Consider the following 23,573-nt stretch of genomic DNA (forward strand, 5'->3'; position numbering starts at 1 on the left):
GGACATAAAAAACGAACAGAAATAAATACAAAAAAAAAACTTTCAAAAGAAGAAGTTTTTCCAAAAAGAGCCATATTAAACTAAAGACCATCAGAAATGAATTCCTATAATAATTCAGACTCAAAACAACCAGAAATTACTATTGAATAATAAATGAAACCCAGACAAACAGAAATTTAAATAAACGATCATATCAAATATAAAGATAACAGATACTGATGTAGGCGAATAAATAAGTCTTAAACCAGTAATAATTAAGTTGAACATTCAAATAAAACTTAAAAATTACTCCAAACAGGAGTTTGGCTACTCCTGTTTGGAGTAGGACTCCTGTCCCCCTTCCTCATCTCCCAACTGTAAAAGTTCTAAAGCCCATCACGTGATTTGCACTTTACTGAAAACGTCAAAAGGGCTTTCCTGCAACATCTGACGAATGGCTAAGGTTATTAAGTTAAAAGTTTAAGGGAATATTGAGGTGGGTGTTGCACTAAATCAAAAGGCACTAGATGTATCTAGGTTATCAAAAGGGAGTATCCCAGCGAATCTATATTAATCTAAGGAACGGTTAAGGGTATTGAGTTGAAACTTTAACGGAAAGCTAAAGAGAATGTTAAGCAAAATCAAAAGACACTATATGCATAGAGGTTGTCAAAACGGCATGCTTTCAATATTCCAAAAACAGCTAAGGAAATACTGTAATAATTCAAATAAAACTTAAAAATTACTACAAACAGGAGTTTGGCTACTTCCCCCTTCCTCGTCTCCCAACTGTAAAAGTTCTAAAGCCCATCACGTGATTTGCACTTTACTGAAAACGAAATATATTATACGCACTGTTTTTATATTTATAGCATTGAAAAAAAAATTACAGTGTTTTATAGCTGGACAGTGTTGTAATTTAAATATAATGAACAGTGTTGCATCTTAAACATACAGTGTTGCCATTCATACATATGTCTATGTGATTCATAGGCATGTCCAGAGATCTTTAGATAATGTGATCTTTAGTTCAAAATCTGTTCGATCTTAGGTTTATGGCGTTGGAATAATAAACATCGTCACTAGTTTATAAAATTTCCTATAACTCTAATAATATTTTCTTTGGAGTCTTATTGCGAAATAACACAGTTCGTCGACTTGATACACTTATCACTCTATTTGGTGCTTAAAATAATGTCTGATTTGGAAATATTTATCTCTAAACCAGTTGGTTATAGGAAGCAGACAAAAGTAGCATATATTATACAATACAAAGCATTTGACAAGCCTTGAATAGAACATTAAAGGCTTGAAAATTTAAGAGGCAGTTTGGGTCAACGGTCACACTTTGCGTCCCTCTTTGTAAAAAAAAAAAAAAAAAAAAAAAAAAAAAAAAAAAAAAAAACGTAACAGAAAAATATTCCTCTGCATAGCTGTCAACCAATGAGAATATGTACAGTCTTGTTGAATATCTTTAAGGATCACATTATCACATTAAGAAAATTACACATTAAGAAAATTACATTAAAAAACTTCCGTCAAAGATCGACGACAAAATTCTTAAAAATTTTTAGCTTTTCCGCCTTTTCACAAAAATTACATTGCATTTTGGGTATCTTTCTAAAATTTTGTCACAAAAGGACAAAATGAAAGAAAAGTGGACACAATCCAACACATTTTTTAATGATTTAATTTAGATTTCCTAAAACAGCTTAGGACGATTGTCCAGGGAAGTTGGAAAGCTAATAACAAATTGAAATTTATGAATAGGTGTCACAAGAGGAACTAAGTAATGTGAGCTCCATAAAAGTAAAGAACTAATGCAATGTGAGCTCCATAAAAGTAAAGAACTAATGCAAATGATATTAAAGAAAGTTCAAAATTGCTTCAGAATTACTATTTCTATTAGTGTGAGGGGATTACAGCAAAATTCAAGAGGTTCAATCGTAAATGACTTTTCGAGGTCCATCCTAATGCATGCTAATGCATGATGAAGTAGATTGAAACATTATTTCAGATGCTAAGCTCTCCTTCATGCCAACAGGCGGTGGGGGCAGATGTCTGCAAATTCTGTTTTTGGATCCAAAAATGGATCGAACTGTATGGATCCAAGACATCAGTGGATCCATTTTTGGAATAAATGGCTTCCAGGTCAATTTTCATTAATATGTGAAAGAAACTGGAGGAGCAATGTAATCAAATCTTTTAAGAAACATCTCGAATATTAGCTCCTGAAAGTCTAAAATTTTATTCCTCAAAACATGTAATTCCCTCTTAAGCATTAACAAAAATTAATACGAAAACCGATTGTCTACCACTGTGTAGGTTTAACTGATAAGTGACTGTTTACCCTACTGCACACTTGTCTGTTAAAATTTTGACATACACTTCACATAAATAGCACCCCTGAAGCAATTCAGCCTATCCAATCAAGCATATTCTTCGAGATATTTCATCTTCTGCTTATACAAACATATGCCAGTCCATTCAGAGCTCTTCATATTTCTAACAGCTAGACGTATAGTCGAAATAAGCATTATAGGCAGCGCAATAGCACTGCCTAAGTAAAGAACGATGTTGGCACAACGTATTATTTATCTTTTAGACCAGGGCACTTCGTATCGAAGGAGTTGTCGTAGAAACTTTGAAAAGGGCTCATTCGATTAGAAATTTGAAGGGCTTGTGCCCTTTTTAATAGTCGAAAGTAATTGGAGTGCAACTAACACCCCATCTCACGCCCACCATTTCCCCAAACACATCCAATCAAAATTTTGAAATAGAAATTTTGTTTAATATAGTTGAAAAGTCTGGAAATTATGTCTTTGATGACACTCCCCCCACAGCCCTCAGGGCAAGGGTTGTAAGTTTTGCCCTGGGAGTATATAAGGTTTTTTTATAGAAAGCGCTGTCATAGAAACTTCAAAAAGGGCTCATTCGATTGAAAATAGAAAGGGCAAGTGCCATTTTTAATAGTCGGAAGTGATTGCAGGGCAACTAATCCCCCTCTCACGTCTAACATTTCCCCAAACACATCCAATCAACATTTTGAGATAGCCATTTTGTTCAATATAGATGAAAGGTCCGGAAATTATGTCTTTGAGGACGACACTCCCCCCACATCCCTCAGGGCAAGGGTTGTAAGTTATACCCTGGGGACATATAAGGAGTTAATAGAAAGCGTTGTCGTAGAAATTTCAAAAAGGGCTCATTCGATCAAAAATTGTAAGGGCTAGTGCCCTTTTTTTAAGAGTCGAAAGTGATTGGAGGGCAACTAACCCTCGTCTCACGCCCACCATTTCCCAAAACACATCCGATCAAAATTTTGAGAAAGCTATTTTGTTTAACGCAGTTGAAAGTTCTGAAAATTAGATCTTAGAGGACAACAACCCCTTCACAGCCCTCAGGACAAGGGTTGTAAGTTATGCCCTGGAGGCATATAAGGCGTTTATAGAAAGTGTTGTCGTAAAAACTTCAGAAAGGGATCATTCATTTGGTAATTGAAAGGGCTAGTTCCTTTTTAATAGTCGAAAGTGATTAGAGGGCAACTAACCCCCCTCTCACGCCCACTATTTCCCCAAACACATCCAATCAAAATTTCAAAATAGGCATTTTGTTCAAAGTAGTTGAAATGTCCGGAAATTATGTCTTTGAGGATGAAATTCCCCCCCGAGAGCCCACAGGGTAAGAATTTTAAGTTTTGCCCTGGGGGCATGTCAGGTTCTTATAGAAAGCGTTGCCTTAGAAACTTGATCTTAGAGGACAACAACCCCTTCACAGCCCTCAGGACAAGGGTTGTAAGTTATGCCCTGGAGGCATATAAGGCGTTTATAGAAAGTGTTGTCGTAAAAACTTCAGAAAGGGATCATTTAATTGGAAATTGAAAAGGGCTAGTGCCCTTTTTAATAGCCGAAAGTAATTGGAGGGCAACTATCCCCCCTCTCACGCCCACCATTTCCCCAAATACATTCAATCAAAATTTCGACATAGGCATTTTATTCAACGAAGTTGAAAGGTCCGGAAATTATGTCTTTGAGGATGACACTCCCCCCACAGCCCTCAAGGTAAGGATTGTAAGTTATACCCTGGGGGCATATAAGATTTTTTTTTCTATGAAGATTGTCGTAGAAACTTCAAGAAGGGCTCATTCGATTGGAAATAGAAAGGGCTAGTGCCCTTTTCAATAGTCGAATGTGATTGGAGGGCAACTAACCCCCCTCTCACGCCCACCATTTCCCCAAACCCATCAAATCAACATTTTGAGATTACCATTTTGTTCAACGTTGTTGAAAGTTCTGAAGCGTAATTGAAGCGTTGTCGTAGAGACTGCAAAAAGGGCTCATTCAATTAAAAATTGAAAGGGCTAGTGTCCTTTTAAATAGTCGAAAGTGATTGGAGGGCAACTAACCACCGTCTCACGCCCACCATTTCCCCAAACACATCGAATAAAAATTTTTAGACAGCCATTTTGTTTAACATAGTTGAAAGTTCTGTAAAATAAGTCTTTGAGGATGAAATCCCCCCCCCCCAAAGCCCTCAGGGCAAGGTTGTAAGCTATGCCTTGGAGGCATATAGGATTTTGTAGAAAGCGTTGTCGTAGAAACTTCAAAAAGGGCTCATTCTATTAGAAATTGAAAGGGCTAGTGCCCTTTTTAATAGTAGAGGGAATGGAGGGCAACTAACCCCCCTCTCTCGCCTACCATTTCCTCGAACACATCCAACCAAAATTTTGAGATAGCGATTTTGCTCAACGTAGTTGAAAGGTCCGGAAATTATGTCTTTGAGGATGAAGAACCCCCCACAACCCCCAGGGTAAAGGCTGTAAGTTATGCGCTGGGGGCATATAAGGTTTTTACCCACACCCATCCTTTCCCTAAACCCTTCCAATCAAAATTTGAGATAGCCATTTTGTTCAACGTATTTGAAAGGTCTGGGAGCTATGTCTTTGAGAATAACAAATCCCCCCAGCCCTCAGGGCAAGGGTTGTAAGTTATGTTCTGGGGGCATATAAGGTTTTCATAGAAACGTGGCCATATAAACTTCGGAGGGGGCTCATTGGATTGGTAATCAGGCGCTCTAGTGCTCTTTTTAAGAATCAAAGTGATGGAAAGGCTGCTACCCACACACACACACGTCGTATTGTACCGAAATGCGTCTAATAGAAATTCTGAGACAGCCATTCTGTTCAAAATAGCCTAAATATCATATAAAAAGGATTTTGAGATTGAAACAAACCCCAGAGATTAGGGTCAAGGGTTGTAAGTTATGCCCAGGGGGTATTTAAGGTTTTTATGGAAGGGATGGTTGTTCAACTTCAGAAGAGGCTCATTGATTGAAAACTGGAAGTTATAGTTCCTTTTAGAGTGCCAAAAGTGATGGAAAGCATTTAGCCCCCCCGCTCCCCTCTTTTACAACCCCTCCTTTCACCAAACGCATCTGATTGAAATTATGAGATAGCGATTTTTTTCAAAAAGGTCCGAAGAACATATACTAAGGTCTCTAGGGATGACATGACAACACCTAGTTGTAAGATAGAGTTGTAAGTTATTCTATGAGGGCATATAAGATTTTTATTGAATGGACGGTTGTATAAATATCAGATGGGGCTTATTAAAATTGAAATTGGAAGTTATAGTGCCCTTTTTAAGAGCCAGAGTGATTTGAGAGCAAAGAGACCCCCTCCACGCTCAGCATTTGCCTTAACACCGACAATCAAAATTTGGAGATAACAATTTTATTCATCGTAGCTGAAGGTTTCGGAAATCATGTCTGTGAGGAAGACACCCCCCCCCCCATACAGTTCTAAGGGAAAGGGTTTTAAGTAATGCCCTTGGGACATATAAGGTTCTTATACAAAGGGTGGTCGAATATGCTTTGAAGGGGACTCATTGGATCGGTAATCATAAGTTCTAGTGCCCTTTTGAAGAGTCGAAGTGATCAGAGCACAGGTCCCCCCCCCCACACACACACAAACACGTCGTGTTTTCCTTAGATGTATTCAATAGATATTTTGAGACAATACTTTTATTCAAAACAGTCCAAATATCATATAAAAAGACTTTTGAGGTTGCTGCAAACCACCAAAATCTGAGGACGAGGGTTATAAGTTATGCCCCTGGGCATAACTTACATTCTATAAAAATTTTCCCCTTGGGGCAAGTTACATTCTATAAAAATTTGCCCCTTGGGGGGGGGGGTTCTAGTTCCCTTTTAAGAGTCAATAGTGATGGAGGTCAAGTAGCACCCCCCCATCCAACAACCCTTCTTTTCACCAAATGCATCTTATTGAAATTGTGCGATGAAAATAGTCTAAAGAACATATAACAAATTTCCAGGGTTGGCACAAACTCCCAGAGCCCTGGGACAAGGCCTTTAACTTATGCCCTGGGGGCATATTTGGTTTTTATGGAATGGGTGGGCGTATTAAATTCAGATGGGCCTCATTTAATTTTAATTTGGAAGTTATAGTACTCTTTTTAAGAGTCAAAGTGATTTGAGAGACCCCCCCCCCCCGCCCATCATTTCCCATACCATACATCGAAACAAACTTTTGAGACATTATTATGTTCAGCATTGTTGAAAGGATCAGTATTTATGCGGAGCAATAGTTGTAGTAGCAGTAGTAGCATTAGTAGCAGTATACACAAATTTTCGCCTTAATACCCTTATGTTTATTAGTTGTAGTAGTAGCACTAGTAAATATAGTAGTAGCAGTAGGAGTACAGTTCATATTAGTAGTCTTAGTTATCGTAGCAGTAGTAATAATAGCAGTAATGGTTGTACGAGTAGCGTTAGAATTATGATGTCAATAGTCTCCTTTGGTTAATTCAACAACCCCCGCAACAACCGTTATAAGTTTTGATTTCACATACGAAACTGTTCCTAAGATATTGCTGAAATGCCCTTTTGACAACCTCCATATGGATGGCCGGTTGTCATCCATACAGCAGAAATCCTCTCTAAAAATTTCAACTTCATACTTTCATAGGTTGTGGATTTTGTGCTAGCCAGAAGACACTATGTGTATTCATTTAATGCTTCTTCTACGATTACTGTAACTAACGACACTAATGGCATTAAGTTGAAACTTTTAGGGAACGTTTAGGAGGAGCTTCAATTAAACGAAAATGTTAATATATGCATGCAGGTATTAAAAAGGCATATAAGCACTATAGGGCACATAAGCATATATACAACGATGTTCTATCATAGCTAGTAGTATCATTCATATTTTAAAGGAGCTAATTTGATCGAAAATTAAAAGTTCTAGTGCCCTCTTAAGAGTCAAAAGTGATCGGAGGGCAATCAGCCCTCCTCTTTAGCTCATAATTTTCCAGACACTTCCAATCAAAATTTTGACAGCCATTTTGTTCAGCATACTTGAATGGTCTAGAAACTATATCTTCAGGGCTATTGGGTAGGTCAATCCCACACAGTTATGTAATTTGCCCATTATGCTTAAAAACTAAACGTTGCTTTAAAATTAAACCAAAACATACTGTTTGCATTCTGGTTGCCAATAAGACAACTCAGCAATTTACCAAACACGACTGAGGATAAAAAGTTAAAATTTTTTGGGCTACTTCTATTACTTCTTCTGGTTTCAAAATTTTATTAATTGAAAAGAGTTTAATTGCATCCAACCTGTGAAAGAGTATAAAAATCACTTTTTGGCTATAGGATCAACTTCGATTCATTAGGTTAACTACATAATACGTACGACTAAGTTAGACACTGCACTTTGTGGCTTCACTTTCAAAAGAGCTAATGGTGTTAAAAATTCCTGCAAAAGTTTCTTCAGAATATAAATAGTAGGCCAGACTGTTAATTTTAGAAGGCAAAACGGAAAGATTCAAACTATTATTTTCTTTTTCCCTGAAAAAGACTATGTCAGTATGAAAATAAGAGAAATTAATTAAAAAACATTTTCCACAAAATAAATTTTTCAAAAAAAATAAAGAACTTCATTAAACTAAAAATGAACAAAAACAGAATCAAATAGTCTACTAAGCATACAACTAACACAAATCATTATCAATTAAATATTCTGGCTTTCTAAAAGCCAGAATATAATTTGTACTTTACTGAAAAACTCTTTTACATATTTTCACTTTTATAACTTTATGAAATAAAAAATTAATTAAGATTTTAAGGAATTAACATCAGCATATGTACATTAAACTGACAATGCACATTTTTTTCAGTAAATTCATTTGAATTTTTCTAGTGAACTACAAATTATATTATGGCTTTTAGAATGCACAGGGGTTTTGAACCCTACTCGTATTAATTTCTTCTCGTTTTGAGTTTGACTCAGTTATTTATTTTAATTTCTGTTCGTTTTAGGTTTCATTTATTTATTGATACACTGATTTGTGGTAGTTGTATGCTTGGTAAATTATTTTATTCTGTTTTTGTTCATTTTTGGTTTAATGAAATTCTTTACTTTTTTTTTGCAAAACTTGTTTTGTCGATTTTTTTTAAGAATTAATTTCTGTTCGTTTTATATTGTGGGAGTTGTATGCTTGGTAGATTATTTGATTCTGTTTTTGTTCATTTTTAGTTTAATGGAGTTCATTACATTTTTTCGGAAAACTTATTTTGGGGAAAGTTTTTGCGCGCCTAAGTAAAGAACGATGTGGGTACAAAGTGTTTTTTTTCTCCATACCCGGGCACTTCGTATCGAAGGAGTTGTCGTAGAAAGTTCGAAAAGGGCTCATTCGATTTCAAATTGGAGTGGCTAGTGCCCTTTTTAATAGTCGAAAGTTATTGGAGGGCAACTAGCCCCCCCCCCCCCCAGGCCCATCATTCCCCCAAACACATCCAATCAAAATCTTGAGATAGACATTTTGTTCAGCGTAGTTGAGACCCAGATAGAAAATATATTTTTGAGGAGGATACTCCCGCACAACCCTCAGGGCAAGGGTTTTAAGTTATGCCCTGGGGACACATAAGGTTTTTATAGACGGCGTTGTCGTAGAAACTTCAAAAAAGGCAAATTCGATTTGAAATTCAAAGGGCTTGTGCCATTTTTAAAAGGCGAAAGGTATTAGAGGGCAACTTGCCCCCCCCCCCCCCACGCCCATCATTCCCCCAAAAACATCAAATCAAAATTTTAAGATAGCCATTTTGTTCAGCGTATTTGATTTTCATACAGAAAATATCTTTTTGAGGAGGAAACTCCCCCACAACCCTCGGAACAAGGGTTTTAAGTTATGCCCTGGGGCATATGAGGTTTTTATAAAAGGCGTTGTCGTAGAAACTTCAAAAAATGCTCATTCGATTGGAAATTAAAAGGGCTAATGGCCTTTTTAATGGTCAAAAGTGATTGGATGGCAACTACCACCCCCCCCCCCACCCCCACGCCCATCTTTCACCCAAACACATCCAATAAAAATCTTGAGATAGCCATTTTGTTCAGCGTAGTTGATTTCCAGATAGAAAATGTCTTTTCGAAGAGGACACTCCCCAACAACCCTCGGGGCAAGGGATTTAAGTTATGTCCTGGGGGCATATAAGGTTTTTATAGAAGGCATTGTCGTAGAAACTTCAAAAAAGGCTCATTCGATTGGAAATACAAAGGGCTAGTTGATTTTTATATAGAAAATATCTTTTTGAGGAGGACACTCCCCCACAACCCTCAGGGCAAGGGTTTTAAGTTATGCCCTGGGGGCATATAAGGTTTTTATAGAAGGTGTTGTTGTAGAAACTTCAAAATAGGCTCATTCGATTGGAAATTCAAAGGGTTAGCTCCATTCTTGATAGTCGAAAGTGATTTGAGGGCAACTAGCCCCCCCCCACGCCCATCAATCCCCCAAACACATCCCATCAAAATTTTGAGATTGCCATTTTGTTCAGCATAGTTGATTTCCAAATAGAAAATATCTTTTTGAGGAGGACACTCCCCCACAACCCTCGGGGCACGGGTTTTGAGTTATACACTGGGGGCATATAAGGTTTTTATATAAAGCGTTGTCGTAGGAACTTCAAAAAAGGCTCATTCGATTGGAAATTCAAAGCGCTAGTATCCTTTTTAATAGTCTAAATTGATCTAAGGGCAACTCGCCCCCCCGCCCATTATTTCCCCAGGCACATTCAATAAAAAATTTGCTATACCCATTTTGTTCAGCGTAGTTGATTTACAGATAGAAAATATGTTTTTACTATATGTTTTACTATCTAAAAAAATATAATTGTTTTTACTTTTATAACTCTAATAAATAAAGTAATTTTAACATTTTGATTACTAAATATCAGTATATGTATATTAAACTGACAATGCACATTCATTTGTATTTTTCTCAGTAAAGTGCAAATTTTGTTCTGGCCTTGGGAAGGCATAGGGGTTTTGCGCCCAACTTTTTTTAGTTTCTGCTGTTTCTGATTTTAACTCTGTTATTTATTTTAATATCTGTCCGTTTTGGGTTTCAGTTATTTATCGATGCTGATTTGTGGTAGTTTCGAGCTTGGTAGATTATTTGATTTTATTTTTGCTAATTTTTTGTTTAATGGAGTTCTTTACTTTTTTTTGAAAAACTTATTTTGTGGAAAGTTTTTTTTAATTAATATCAATAAAAAGACAAACTAAATTATGTTTAATTACAAAAAAAAAAAAAGTCAAGATTCCATATGACTCATGGTTAAAATTCGAGACTCGTCGTTCCAGTTTATGATACTGGTGGACAGGTCGTTCCAGTTTACGAAACTGGTGGTTCTGGAACCATTCTTTATTTCCCGCATTGCAAAAGAGTGGACTCCTGTATTAACTGAATGAGACTGGTGGATGACGTACGCCAACCAGAAGGCTCAGATTTTTCTTAGCTTTAATTTTTTTTTTTTTGTTATCATATCCGAGTGAGATAGCAAGTTTCCATAATTTAGTTAATTTCCTTTTCTTAAAAGAGCAAAAAGACATTATAAAAAAATCGACGGGAATAATTTTAGAACTAAAACCTAAAAGAACAAAAGATGAGATTAAACCTCTCAAATGTAGATTCGGCGTTGGTTCGATTCTGCGATAAACTAAAAAAATTACTAACAAGGAGATGCCACACGGCCCTCCAAAGATATTGCACACATAAACAATTTCACAATTCCAAGGAAAACGAAAGTTCCTCTAGTTTTGTGATACTCTTACACCCGTTGTGTAAAAACTATATGCAGTTTCTAAGTGAAAAGCTGTTAGGATAGGTTTTAGACAGTATTCTTTCACATTACGTAACCAAAATAAATGTCAGATGTCAGTGCCACTGGTAAGTATGCGTTATGTATGCATTTTTACCATTGGCATGTTTCTTGTCCTTGTGTGGACAATGGTAAAAATACGTATATCCGAGGATACGTGTTTTTGCCGTTGTGATAAAAATTTGAAGAGTGATAGTTATTCAGGAAGAATGAGGAAAATAATCTTCAGAACACAAAAAAAAGAATACTTAAAAGTCAATAGGCCACGCTCTTCAGTGAGTCAGTAAACTTAATTCCAGATGACGTCTTTCCAAAAACTTTTGTGGTTCTCTTGCATGAAAGGCACAATCTTTACTAAAGTTGCATTTTTTTTTTCACGTTTCATCCCTCTTACTCCTTTGCTTTTTCCGCAAGTGGATACTTACCCTCTTCGACCACTTTGATGTGATTATTCAGGATAAAATGTAAAATGCTTCCCTATCTGGCGAGTTCTTGCACAACAGGGAAGATTTACCACTTCAGTTTTTTCACTACTAGGGACGGATATCTAATGGAGCTCGACTGTCAAACATCGTCTATGTAATTTCTTGCAGCTTTGATACACTCCTTTCTTTTTGTTGCAACCAGGTCGCAAAAGTCGTTGAAGTCCATAGACCCTCTGTTTGAAGTTTGGGCTCTATGAATACATGCACAGAATCTGTCGGCATATGCGGTTGATTCTTCACCAGATGTTTGACCACGCTACCAGTCCCGCCCTCTAAGCTCACAATTATCACACACACACACACACACATTATACTTTAAAGGCTCAATTTTTATTCTTCGCACAATTATCGACATAAAAAATATATATATATTTTCACGCCACGGTTCAACCTGAAAGCTTTCTTATACGAGCTACCAAATTTAGATGCGTCACGGCCTTGCAAAGCCTCATTCTACAAGACACATAAATTGGGATTTAGTCTCGTAGATTCAACTGGCGCGAACATTTCATTGAAACAGACAAGGCTTGATGAGAAAAGTCCAGTCAAGTTTGTTTCAAGGTTTCCTGAGTTTACCCTACGATTTTCAGTCAGAATTTACCCAGTTCATTACGTTTTTTTTTTTTGGGGGGGGGTGACCTAACAATCCGTTTACTCGTAAAAGTTACCAGGTTAAAGCGTGTTTATGGCTGAACCGTGTTTTTACCTTTGGTAGACGGAAGGAAATGCTCCAGATACGTGTTTTGGCAGTGACGACTTTCTATTGGATTGTGTTAGGGCATTGTAACATACACCGTTCGATTATCCAGTGGTATGGTTAGCTCAGAAAGTGATTTTTTGTAACTTATACGCACTTTTACATTTGGATGAACGCACAGACTAGACGAACCACTTCAGAAAACTCTTTGGCAGCGGACGAGCCCCAATAAAACTTTCGCAGCAGCAACGCCCTTCCGAACGGAAGAACAAGTTAAAATAAGAAAACGTGATGCTCATCTCCAAAACTAATCAGTTTTGAGCTAATCACAAATAAAGAAAAAAATCTAAACGCCTAATAACCAAGACAAGGATTCTGAAATTTAAAATATTACACTATTTTGAAGCTGTGTTGAAGGCTTAGTTTTCATAAAATCTTACTTCTTTTTCCCGGCTATAATGACATAGCTAACTTTGATTCAAATCCAGCCGACGAATGTCAGCAATGTATGAGCTTATTTATTGTATCTCACCCCCCCCCCCCTGAGAAATACAAGTTCATAAAATCAAGCCTCTTTTTTAAGTTTGGGGAATGAGCAATTGTATTTCATTGAGGTTATCTTTAAAAGACAAAGGATTTTCCTGAGTTAATGGGATACAAGATCGTGACTATCTGGAAAAAAGGGAAAAGTCTTACTTTCTCATTAGATCAAAGCTTAAGAGGCTAGCTTCTTTCCTTCTTTATTTGCATCATTATTCTTTTAACTATTCGAAGAAGATGTAAACTCTGATGGTAACATGAACAGAAGTTGAAAAATATCGATAATTTTGTCAAGTTTTGAAAAAATCCATTAATCTTAATTTCTATTATTCTTTTACCCCATCGTTACATTACTTTATCTGAAAAATCCGGTACATGTTACAGAGCTCCAGTTCACTTATTTTGAATAAAAACCGATGAAAAAGGTAAGGAAATCCCACAAGGACTACGACCAGATATAGATAAAAAGAATGTGTAAAGCTTAATTAGGACTATTCCAGGCTTGGACGTACGAAAGGAAAATATTTCTGCTCACCCCCAAGCAATCTCACGATTTTGAAGATTCATTTAGAAAATTTTCCAATATTCTTTTTTTTTATCTTCGGCTGCCTTTTTTCTTGTTGTGCCTTTTTTTTTTTTTTTTTTTTTTTTTTTTTTTTTTTTTTTTTTTTTTTTGTATTTCGAGATTTGATCCAAAATTCTTGGGCTAACCAAATACAATTCCTGCATGCGTGCCTGCAACTTCTTAAGCAGAGCTTCAGTAAAAAGCTCTGATTATAGGAAGCAAAATGTCCATCAGTAGTGACTCTTATCAAACATACCACTTTAAACCTGCAGTTTTCGCCAATCTTGCACGTAAAAACAACAATGTTCGCCCAAAAAGGACCAAAGAACTATCGAGCCAAAATTTTGAGATAGCCAACAAGTCTCAAAACCATCAAAAACCTTTCTATAAAATCTCTCAGTTTCCGAAAAAATAAAGAAATGATTTGGCATATTCCCTCGCTAAACATACAAGAAGGATTACAAAATGAAGGATTATTACATAAGATAATGTTTGCTTTATTTGAAATAGCTGTTTCATTAGATACTTAATTTATTCAGAAATAGCATAACGTAATTACACATCAGCTATTAAGGGAAATATGGCGGGAGGGGGTGAATCCTGGAAAGAAGAATTTTAAGGCCAAGTTTTCCTACTTTTTAGGCGTCCTTCAGATCGATTTGGAGGGACGGAGTTGGTTACGCGCTGATTCATCATTGGTCCGCTTTACGAGGGTGTGGCTTCAAATCTCATTGGGCAATTGTCTTTTTTTGGCGGTTTTAAGGTTCCTTTTATGTTGTCTGTATGAATAAGTAAACTAAATGGTTATTACTACTACTACTACTAACAACTCACCGCAGCACCAAGCCGCCCGAGGCCAACACAGCTACGCACGCTCCTCCTCCACCTCAATCTATTCAAAGCCTTCCTTTTTACACCCGCCCACGAAGTTCCCATTTCCTTCAAATCTTTCTTTATGACGTCCTCCCATCCGGACGGGGACGACCTGCCTTCCGTTTAGCCCTAGATGGTTGGCCGAAAAGAACAATCTTCGGCAATCTGTCATCCTTCATCCATACAACGTGCCCTAGCCACCTCAACCTTTCTTCATTATAGCCCTAGAGAGCGGTATTGAACCACATTTTTCGTATAGCCTATTGTTTGAAATACGGTCAGTCAGCCGAGTACTCAGAACAATCCTTAAGGAATTTCTCTGGAAAAAATATAACAAATCTTCATCGGCTTTTCGGAGCGTCCATGCTTCAGAGCCATATTTGACCACTGTCATCACTGTAGCTTCTAATATTCTAATCTTTGTTTCCAGACTTATATTCCTATTCTTCCAGACTTTTTTTAACTGTGAAAAAACACCCTGAGCCTTGGCTATCCTATATTTAACATCTTCACTGCTCCCACCATCTTTACTAAAAATACTACCAAGGTAAGTGAAGCTGCCCACCTGATCAATCTTTTGATTGCCCAACGTCACCTTTTCATCTTCACTTATTCCTAGCCTTAGTGACTTAGTCTTCCTAACATTAATTTTCAAACCAATTCTAGCACCCTGAACTCGCAAAACCTCTAAAACTTCATTTATTTTGCTCACACTTTCATCTAGGATGTTTAAATCATCAGCATAATCTAAGTCCAGAAGAGTTTTTCCTCTACGTTTCATTCCATGGTCTCCCATTGCCTTTCCTGTGCTCCTTAAGCCAAAGTCCATCCAAATAATCGATACAAAGGGGAATAGAACACAACCCTGCTTAACTCCTGATTCAATACAAAACCAGCTGCTAACCTCATTTCCTACCTTCACCGCAGCAGTGTTATTCTCGTACATAGCACTAATCACTTTAATGTATTTGTTTGGTATACCATACAAGGATAAAACCTTTACTAAAGCTCTTCTATCAACAGAATCGAACGCTTGCTCATAATCTATAAAACTGAGGACCAAAGTTGTTCGAAACTCAGGCACTTCTCAATTATTAGCCTAAGAGTGAAAATTTGGTCGACACATCCTCTACCTTTTCTAAAACCGCACTGCTCTTCTCTTAAAACTTTGTCTACGGCATCTCTCAGTCTAAAAAGTATCATATTACTTAGTGACTTACTACCTACAGAGACCAGACTAATGCCTCGATAATTACCACACTCTCTTTTATCACCTTTCTTATAAAGTGGCTTAATTAAGGTTTTCCTAAAATCGTTAGGTACTTCCCCTTTATCAAAAATTATATTCATAATCTTCAGTAACTTACTTCTAACCTCAGAGCCACCATATTTAAGAAACTCATTTACCACCCTATCAGCACCTGGAGCCTTATTATTATTTAATCCTTTTAGAACTGTTGCTCATTTCTCCTCACAAAACAAAACTTCCTTCACATCCAAGGTATCAATTTTTTCCTTTTTCTCTATATCTTTTTCTACAACTCTATCTCGGTTAAGCAAATTCTCAAAATGTTCGGTCCATCTCTCTTTAGTTTTTTCCTTATCGCTAATTGCGACCCCATTCCTATCTTTAACTGGGCCAAGTCCGGATTGACTACTCCCTCTGAATTTGATAACGTGCCAGTACAATATTTTACTATTATGCCGTCCAGCTGCATCTTCCAGATCCTCAGCAATTTTATCCGTGGCCTCCTCTTCACACCAACGTTTTTCATGTTTTAATGCTTCTCCACTTTCTTTACATTTCTTTTGTTTTCATACGATCTATCACTCAGATAATTCTTGTACAAGTCCTTATTACTTTCTATTAAACATAAATCTTTTTCACTAATATTCTTAGCTGCAGTTCTAGCTTTCTTCCCTAATTACACCTTCAGCAACTTCACAAATTATTTTTCTAAAATTATTCCAACCATCTTCCACATTACCAAATTTTAAACTCTCAAACTTAGTATTCAACTGTTCCTGGACAATTTCTCTCAAATTCTCATCCTGGAGTCTACCAACATAATAACTTCCCGGGAGATAGTTACCATTCCGATATTTCAGCTTTAAATTAACCTTTGACACTACTAGATGGTGATCTTTACTTTTAACATCAATAACAACACTCCTATATATCCTAGTATTTTATATTGATCCTGCCAGTCTTCGGGTTACTCTAACAAAATCAATGAGGTTTGCTGTCTTACCATCACGTGAATACCATGTTAACTTATGAGCCATTTTATGACCAAACACCGTATTCGCTATAACTAGATTGTTATACCTACAAAATTGCAAAAGTCTGTATCCATTACTGTTTTCTTTTCCTACACCAAATTTACCTAGGCTGGGATACCATATATCCCTATTTCTATCAACCTGGGCGTTAAAATCTCCTAACAAGAACACCATATTTCTGCATTGGACCCTGTCTATTTGCTCCTGCAACTACAAGTAAAATTCACCTGAGTCACTACTATCTCCGTTACTAGGTTCTACAGGGACATAAACTACTATAACTGATACCCTGAACTTTTTAGTCATAAACTGAGCAATTATCATTCTATTATAAATACCTTCCCAGCCTAAACCTTAGCAGCTTCCTAAGACTTAGCAGCTTCCTTACTCATCATGAGACCCACTCTCTGTCTATGTACCTCATCCTTCCTACTTGAGTAAATAAATTCTGTATAATCTAATTTCATGCTTCCTATCCCTGGGATACGAGTTTCTGAAATTTCTAATAAATCCAGTTTGAATCGTCTGAATTCGTCAGTCAAAATCTCGATACGATAGTCATTTTTTAATGTCGTAACATTCCAAGTTCCAATTTTCATGTTCTTTAAATCATTGAAATTATTTTCGCCTCAGGAAAAGCAATGATCCCGGATACCAGTGCAGGAAGGGGATCACATATCTTCTCAAGTTTACACCGAAGTGCTTAAGTCGGCTTAGAACCGGACAGTAAGAAGTCCCTGGGACCTCCATGAATGGAGGCTTTGTGCAATCCTGGGCCCATCTTGGTCACAACATGGTTTTCAGCACTTGGCGGTGCTCTTCTATCAACAAGAGTCGAAATCCTGCACAGACAGTCTCAAGCCTATTACCTCCGACTCACTATATATTCATGCCTACAAATATTATGCTACTATGGGGAGGCTACCCATAATAGATAAATTAGCTAGGAAGAGGTTGGGGGTAAATGGTTACCCTCAGTTGATAGCATAGGATAGAAAATTCATTTTACATGTATATTCATTGTGCACCGTTTAATATCGTATTTCCATACATACAAACATAATAAAAAGAATAGAACTTGTTCTGATTATTTTTCCTTGTTATGAAGTCAAAATTCAAATTTAGCATTGAAAATAGATGGTTGGCATACCCTTATAAACGAGGGTATGCCCGCTTATTTATGAGAAAATCAAATCGAAATGAAAAATCCGAAAATAAATTGAAATTAAATATAAATAGAAAATAAATAGCTAACAGACCTGCTTGTGTCTCCAAGCTATTACGCCTAATTTGGACGTATTCATAGTGGTTAAGGGCTGAAGTGACACCTTTTATTTTTATTTTTTTTTATTTTTTTGTAAAAAAAAAGAAGTGACACCTCTTAGACTAAAATTGACCTCTTTAGACCAGGAAGTCTTTAGTTTAGTATTTTCACGTGCCTGGCTGTATTCAAAGTGTTTACCAGTTGTCATTAAGGGAATTTATCTTCTTTTTTTTTAATTTAGGGTAATTAGCACGGCTTGAACTTTTTCCAAGCCCCCGCCCCCCCCCCCCCGAAAAAAATGTGTCCTAAGTTTCAATAGACATTTTTTCTTATTCTTGATGCAGAAATAACCAGATTTTAATTATAAGTGATTCAGCGAGTAAATCATTATACAGAAATTTTAGAATCTTAGAACGATTTTCCATTCCAAGTGGATGCTCGAGACGGCTCTGGCTTATTTTTATGCGTTTTTTGTGGCATAATGTCTAGCTTTCCATGACTTGTTCAGGTTTGATCTCCATAGCTGCTTTCCTGTGTCGATTGATATTGAGACTTCTTGCGAACGCCCCGTCCTTTAGGTCATCCCAGGGGGAAAATTGAGGTCTGAAATGATTGGTCTTTGACCTGCAAAAGCTCGGCATTTGATGGAATATACTCTGATTAACAGTATAGAGTTACAGTTATGAATTAAACCTTAGCAGAGTTGGATTTTACACGAAGAAACATATTTTGCTTTAATGTTTTCTAAAAATACTCCAATCAAATCAACTGGAATTTGAATTTCCAAGGGGGGTGGAAAAGCCCTAAAATGACTTGATGTTGCTGCAAATATAAAACGTTTGCAACGTGTAACACAATGCCGCAGTTATTGCAATTTTGAATCAACATTGGTCTTTACATTTTGTTCAAAGCACCTTTTTTTGCCACTTGGCTGGTACCAGTTATCAATACACTCGACTACTATGCCATTTTCATTATTTGAGGCATAGAAAGGAGCTTATGTGAAAAATTAAGTTTGGAAATTATGGGATTACAGGCTGGCATCGTTCATAATAAGGTTTAAATGCCTTCATAAAGGAACACAAATATTCCTCTTCCTTATTTAATTCCAAGAAATGGAGAAGTGTAGTCTTCCTTATTTAATTTCAAGAAATGGACAAGTGTGAGATAATGTCACATATGGATGGTTTGGTATTAAAATGAACCAAGCCCATTATTAGAAATTTTCGAAGTAGCGATGCCAAAGCATAGCTGAAACTCAAATATCTTCAGAAAATTCACGAACTCAGCTTTAATCTATGCATTCTCCGAGATATTTCGGCAGTTGCAGAAGTAATCTCAAACCGTATCACTTGTTTCCAATCAGATCAACTTGCTTTTGTTTTGGTTTCTTGCCCTCAATTTTACAGGGAACCTGTAATACTTCTTGACACACAAATAGCAGCAACCACCTGTAGGACGACAGGCACAATGGAGGAAAAACCACAGGGTGTGCTCATTTGAGGATTGGTTGAAAATTACACCCCCCCCCCCCCCAAACACAAATTTTGAAGTAACCCTTCCCCTAAAAACGGTCACTGAAAGTTATAACTCGAGCCTTTAGCCGTGAGACAAAATAAGATAGACATCTCAAAGCCATAACTTTGGAAATACTCACTTACAAAAAAAAGAGCCTCCCCTCCCTTTAATTAGACTCTGTTTACATATGTACGCCAAAAGTAGTCTAACATCGATTTTTTGCTGCACAAATACGATTGCACTCTGTATACATCTGTACGCCAAAAATAGTCTAACATCGATATTTTGCTGCACAAATACGAATTTTATCAAACAGGGATAAATTTTCAATATTTACCTTTTTTCTGACGAAAAAAAGCTCAGCTTTCAACTCGAGCCAGTGTTCTCACGACTTATGACGACAACGACTAGTGTTCTCACGTCTTTTGCTCTACCTACTGTGCTAGCTGAACTTGTCAGATTTTATATATATAAAATAAAAGCAGGTTGCTTATAAACGGATTATATCATACAAGCCGAAGAGTCTGTCGACCGAAATGCATAAAAAATACTTAGTGTATACTATTTTGCAAGGATTGGAGAAAAATTGTCCCCCTTTCCCCTAACACGAAAATCGACAGGCTTAGCTGCTAGTAATAAACGAATAAAAGTTATTAGAAAGTTAAATGATTACCATTTAGCATTTTAACAATGATTTAGGGAGTAACTTCCACTCCCTTCTCTATAAAATATATCCCCATCGAGACTCATCGAGAATAAACAGAATAGAGATGAAGTTGGGATTTTTAAGAAAGGAGAAACACACAGGAATTTAAACATGGGAGAGGCATCCTCTTCAAATCATCAATAAAAATGAACAGAATCTGACAAATTTTGGACCTTCCCCGTAGAAAATATAGATGCATAGACAAAGAATAAGAATTACAAGTCATTTCCCCCCTTTCCCCCATACAAAGCTCCCCCAAATTTTTTTAAATCGATCCCCCGGCCATGACACGAAAGAAAAAAAAATTACCTTATCTTTTAATCAAATTATTTGTAATCAAATTATTTGTAATCAAATTATTTGTAATCAAACTATTTTTAACAAAATAAATATCTCAAATTTTTTTATCGGAAGTATTTGGGAAAAAAGGCATGGGGGGGGGGGGGGGGGCTGGTTACCCTCCGATATCTTTTGACGCATAAAAAGTAAATGAGAACTTTCAATTTCCAATCAAATGATCCCCCTCTGAAGTTTATACGAGTAGTCCGTCCATAAGAACCATAGAGGTCCTCAGGGCATAACTTGTAATCCTTACCCTGAAGACTTTGGAGGGGGGGGGGGTGTCATGCTCAAATATATAATTTCTATCTGGAAATCAACTACGTTGAACAAAATGAATATCTCAAATTTTTGATTGGATGTGTTTAGGGAAATGGTGGGCGTAGAAGGCGTGTTAGTTGCCTTCCAATCACTTTCGACTATTAAAAAGGGCACTAGCCATTTAAATTTCCAATCGAATGAGCCCTTTTTGAAGTTTGTATGCCAACGGTTTCTATAAAAATCTGATATGCCCCCAGGGCACAACTTACAACCCTTGCCCTGAGGGCTGTGGGGGGGGTTATCATCCTCAAAGACCTAATTTCCAAAATTTTCAACTACGTTGAACAAAATGGATATCTCAAAATTTTGATTGGAGAAAAGGTGGGCGAGAGAGGGGGGGTAGTAGCCTTCCAATCACTTTCGACTATTAAAAAGGGCACTAGCACTTTGAATTTCCAATCGAATGATTCCTTTTTGAAGTTTCTGCGGCAAAGCTTTAAATAAAAACCTTATAGGCCCCCAGGGCATAACTTACAACCCTTGCCCCAAGGGTTGGGGGGGAGTGGCCTCCTCAAAAACATTATTTCTATATGGAAATCAACTACGTAGAACAGAATGGCCATCTCAAAATTTTGATTGGATGTGTTTGGGTAAATTTTGCGCATGGGAGGGGTGTTCGTTGCCTTCCAATCACTTTTGACCCTTAAAAAGAGCGCTAGAACTCTCGATTTCCAATCGAATGAGCCCTCTTCGAAGTTTTTACGACGACCCCTTCCATATGAAGTGCCTCTGGGAAAAAAAAATAATAATAATAAATAAATAATAAAACACTGGAGCCGTATGGCCTTTACTATAGGCAACGCTATAGCTTTGCCTCTGATTATATTCTCAATAGTTTTTGAAAAGAAAATGGCGAGAAAGGGGCTCGAATCCGGTATATTACAGGTGATATGCTCTACCGATTGAAGTAGCAAAAGCTTGTTGAATAGGATTCAACTTCGGTTTATTGATAAAGAAAAATGAACGGATTTTCTTTAGTGGTAACGATATAAAAAAAAAACTCGAACCAACTTTCAACAAAATCCTCCCGGTAACAAATAATTTGGAGCCAACAAGCTTACCCGCTCGGAGTCCGTTGTGTGACCAGATCCAAAAGATGCCAAAGAATGATTATCTCCAACTCCGTCTCCAAAATGGTCAATATCCATTGTTCCGCTTTCTTCAATTTCCCTGCAAAAATATGAGAAATAAACCTAATGTACAGCATGTAAACGATTGCTCTTGGCATTTGTCCTAAAACCTATACCTCCGGGAAAAGGATGTTGAAACTGATAAAGAGGTTACGAAATAAGAAAAAAAAGTCCAGTGAGGTCAATAAAAAGTAAGAAAGTTTTGTAAAGAAACTGTCACTTCAGTTTTACTCACTAAAACAGAAAAATATCACTAATGAAGAAGTACTAATAAAACAAGAAATATTTTCAGCTTGTTATAGGTAAAAAAAAAAAAAAACATGTAAAAGAAGTTAAGAAGCCAAAAGAATGTTTAGAACAACGTTTTAGAATAAATTTTGTCTATGCGCAATTTTTTTTCTTGTAAATAAGTGCAAGGGCTTGCGGTTAGAGCACTACAAAATTATTATAAAGGTTAGTAATATTAATTATCATTATCTGAATTAATCATCAGTATTTGAAAATGATAAACCTGTAGAAAGTGAGTAAAACCAAAGTCCAAAAGCGAAAAACTACTGAAAAACTTGGCATTTTTTTAAATTGCCTATTTCGGGTTTTGACATAAGAAATGTTCAAACCTCAAAAACTTAAACAAAAATTTCTGAAATGGTTGTGACTTTTGCAAGCACTTCTTGCTCAGCATACTCGTATAAATTTCCGTATAAAAATTACCAAAATTTAAAGATCTACTGGAGGAATATTTCTTAAGCTCAAAACTGTTTTCGAAAAAAAAAGAAGAAAAACACGAAACACGACCTTTCATTCAATGCTGGATGATTTTTTAAATTCAGAACCGGTCTCTGTTCATCGAAACATACCCGTGTTTACATTTGGCGTTTTACGAACAAGCTGGAAAGCGAATCGACCACAAAAACTCTGAGAAAACTGTTTTTCCAGTACAGCCCTAGAAAACGGGGTTTCCCATTGGCTGGTTCGATTGGCGGTTTGTTCCTAAACACATAATGAAAACGCAGCTTTACATCCAGTATCGTAAGCAGCCCGGACCTTCAGCACTTACGAATGACTCACGATATATATTCCAAATGGATTATGCCATATTGACGTGAATATTCAATGTTCAAAACTTGATATTGATTAATGCTAATCTTTGTATTTTCTTTTTTCAATTTATTTACCTCGAAAAGAACCAGAATTAAGATAAATTAACACAAATATTTTTGGAGTTTAGATTTCGTGAGTAAATTCTGTTTTGTGACATATTAAAATTTATTAGAAAGTTTTCTGTCACTCGATCTATAACATTACGTCGCGGAGGTCATATCTCTTCCAGAATTTTAGACATTTCTCATTCAATTTATCAAAGAATTTCTTGTTTTATTATTATCCCCTCCGAAAAATTTGCTGTGCACGATCCTGTATCATATGAAATCTCATTCCATAAAGAATCGTCCTTTTATTATACTTTGTAAAAATATTGATTTTATTCAAAATATTTTTTTTTTGTTAATTACAAAAGCACGTAGATGTGACAAATTCCTGATTTTAATAACATGATCTATAATATGTGTTATAGAAAAATGCAATTTTTCGTAAAAAGTTTATTATATTTAAAAAATACTTTTTCTTAATTACAAAAGATTTTCAACTCCATCAATTTCCTTTAAAATGAACCATTAAACAGCTCTCTACAAT

The 23,573-nt window shown here is 36.4% G+C and overlaps 1 protein-coding gene across 2 annotated transcripts in view; it reads right to left on the bottom strand.

Moving 5' to 3' along the window:
• Positions 1–23,573, bottom strand: part of trio (trio Rho guanine nucleotide exchange factor) — a 456,894-nt gene that overhangs the window by 222,058 nt on the left and 211,263 nt on the right. For both annotated transcript variants that reach the window (XM_089089484.1, XM_089089483.1), the window contains one exon: positions 21,813–21,921. In XM_089089484.1, the coding sequence (XP_088945610.1) occupies positions 21,813–21,921 (109 nt within the window). The remainder of the gene's footprint in view (positions 1–21,812; positions 21,922–23,573) is intronic.

Source organism: Artemia sp. Qi Xiang Cuo, chromosome 5, assembly GCF_049724085.1.
Source record: "Artemia sp. Qi Xiang Cuo chromosome 5, ASM4972408v1, whole genome shotgun sequence".
NCBI classification, from domain to species: Eukaryota; Metazoa; Arthropoda; class Branchiopoda; order Anostraca; family Artemiidae; genus Artemia; species Artemia sp. Qi Xiang Cuo.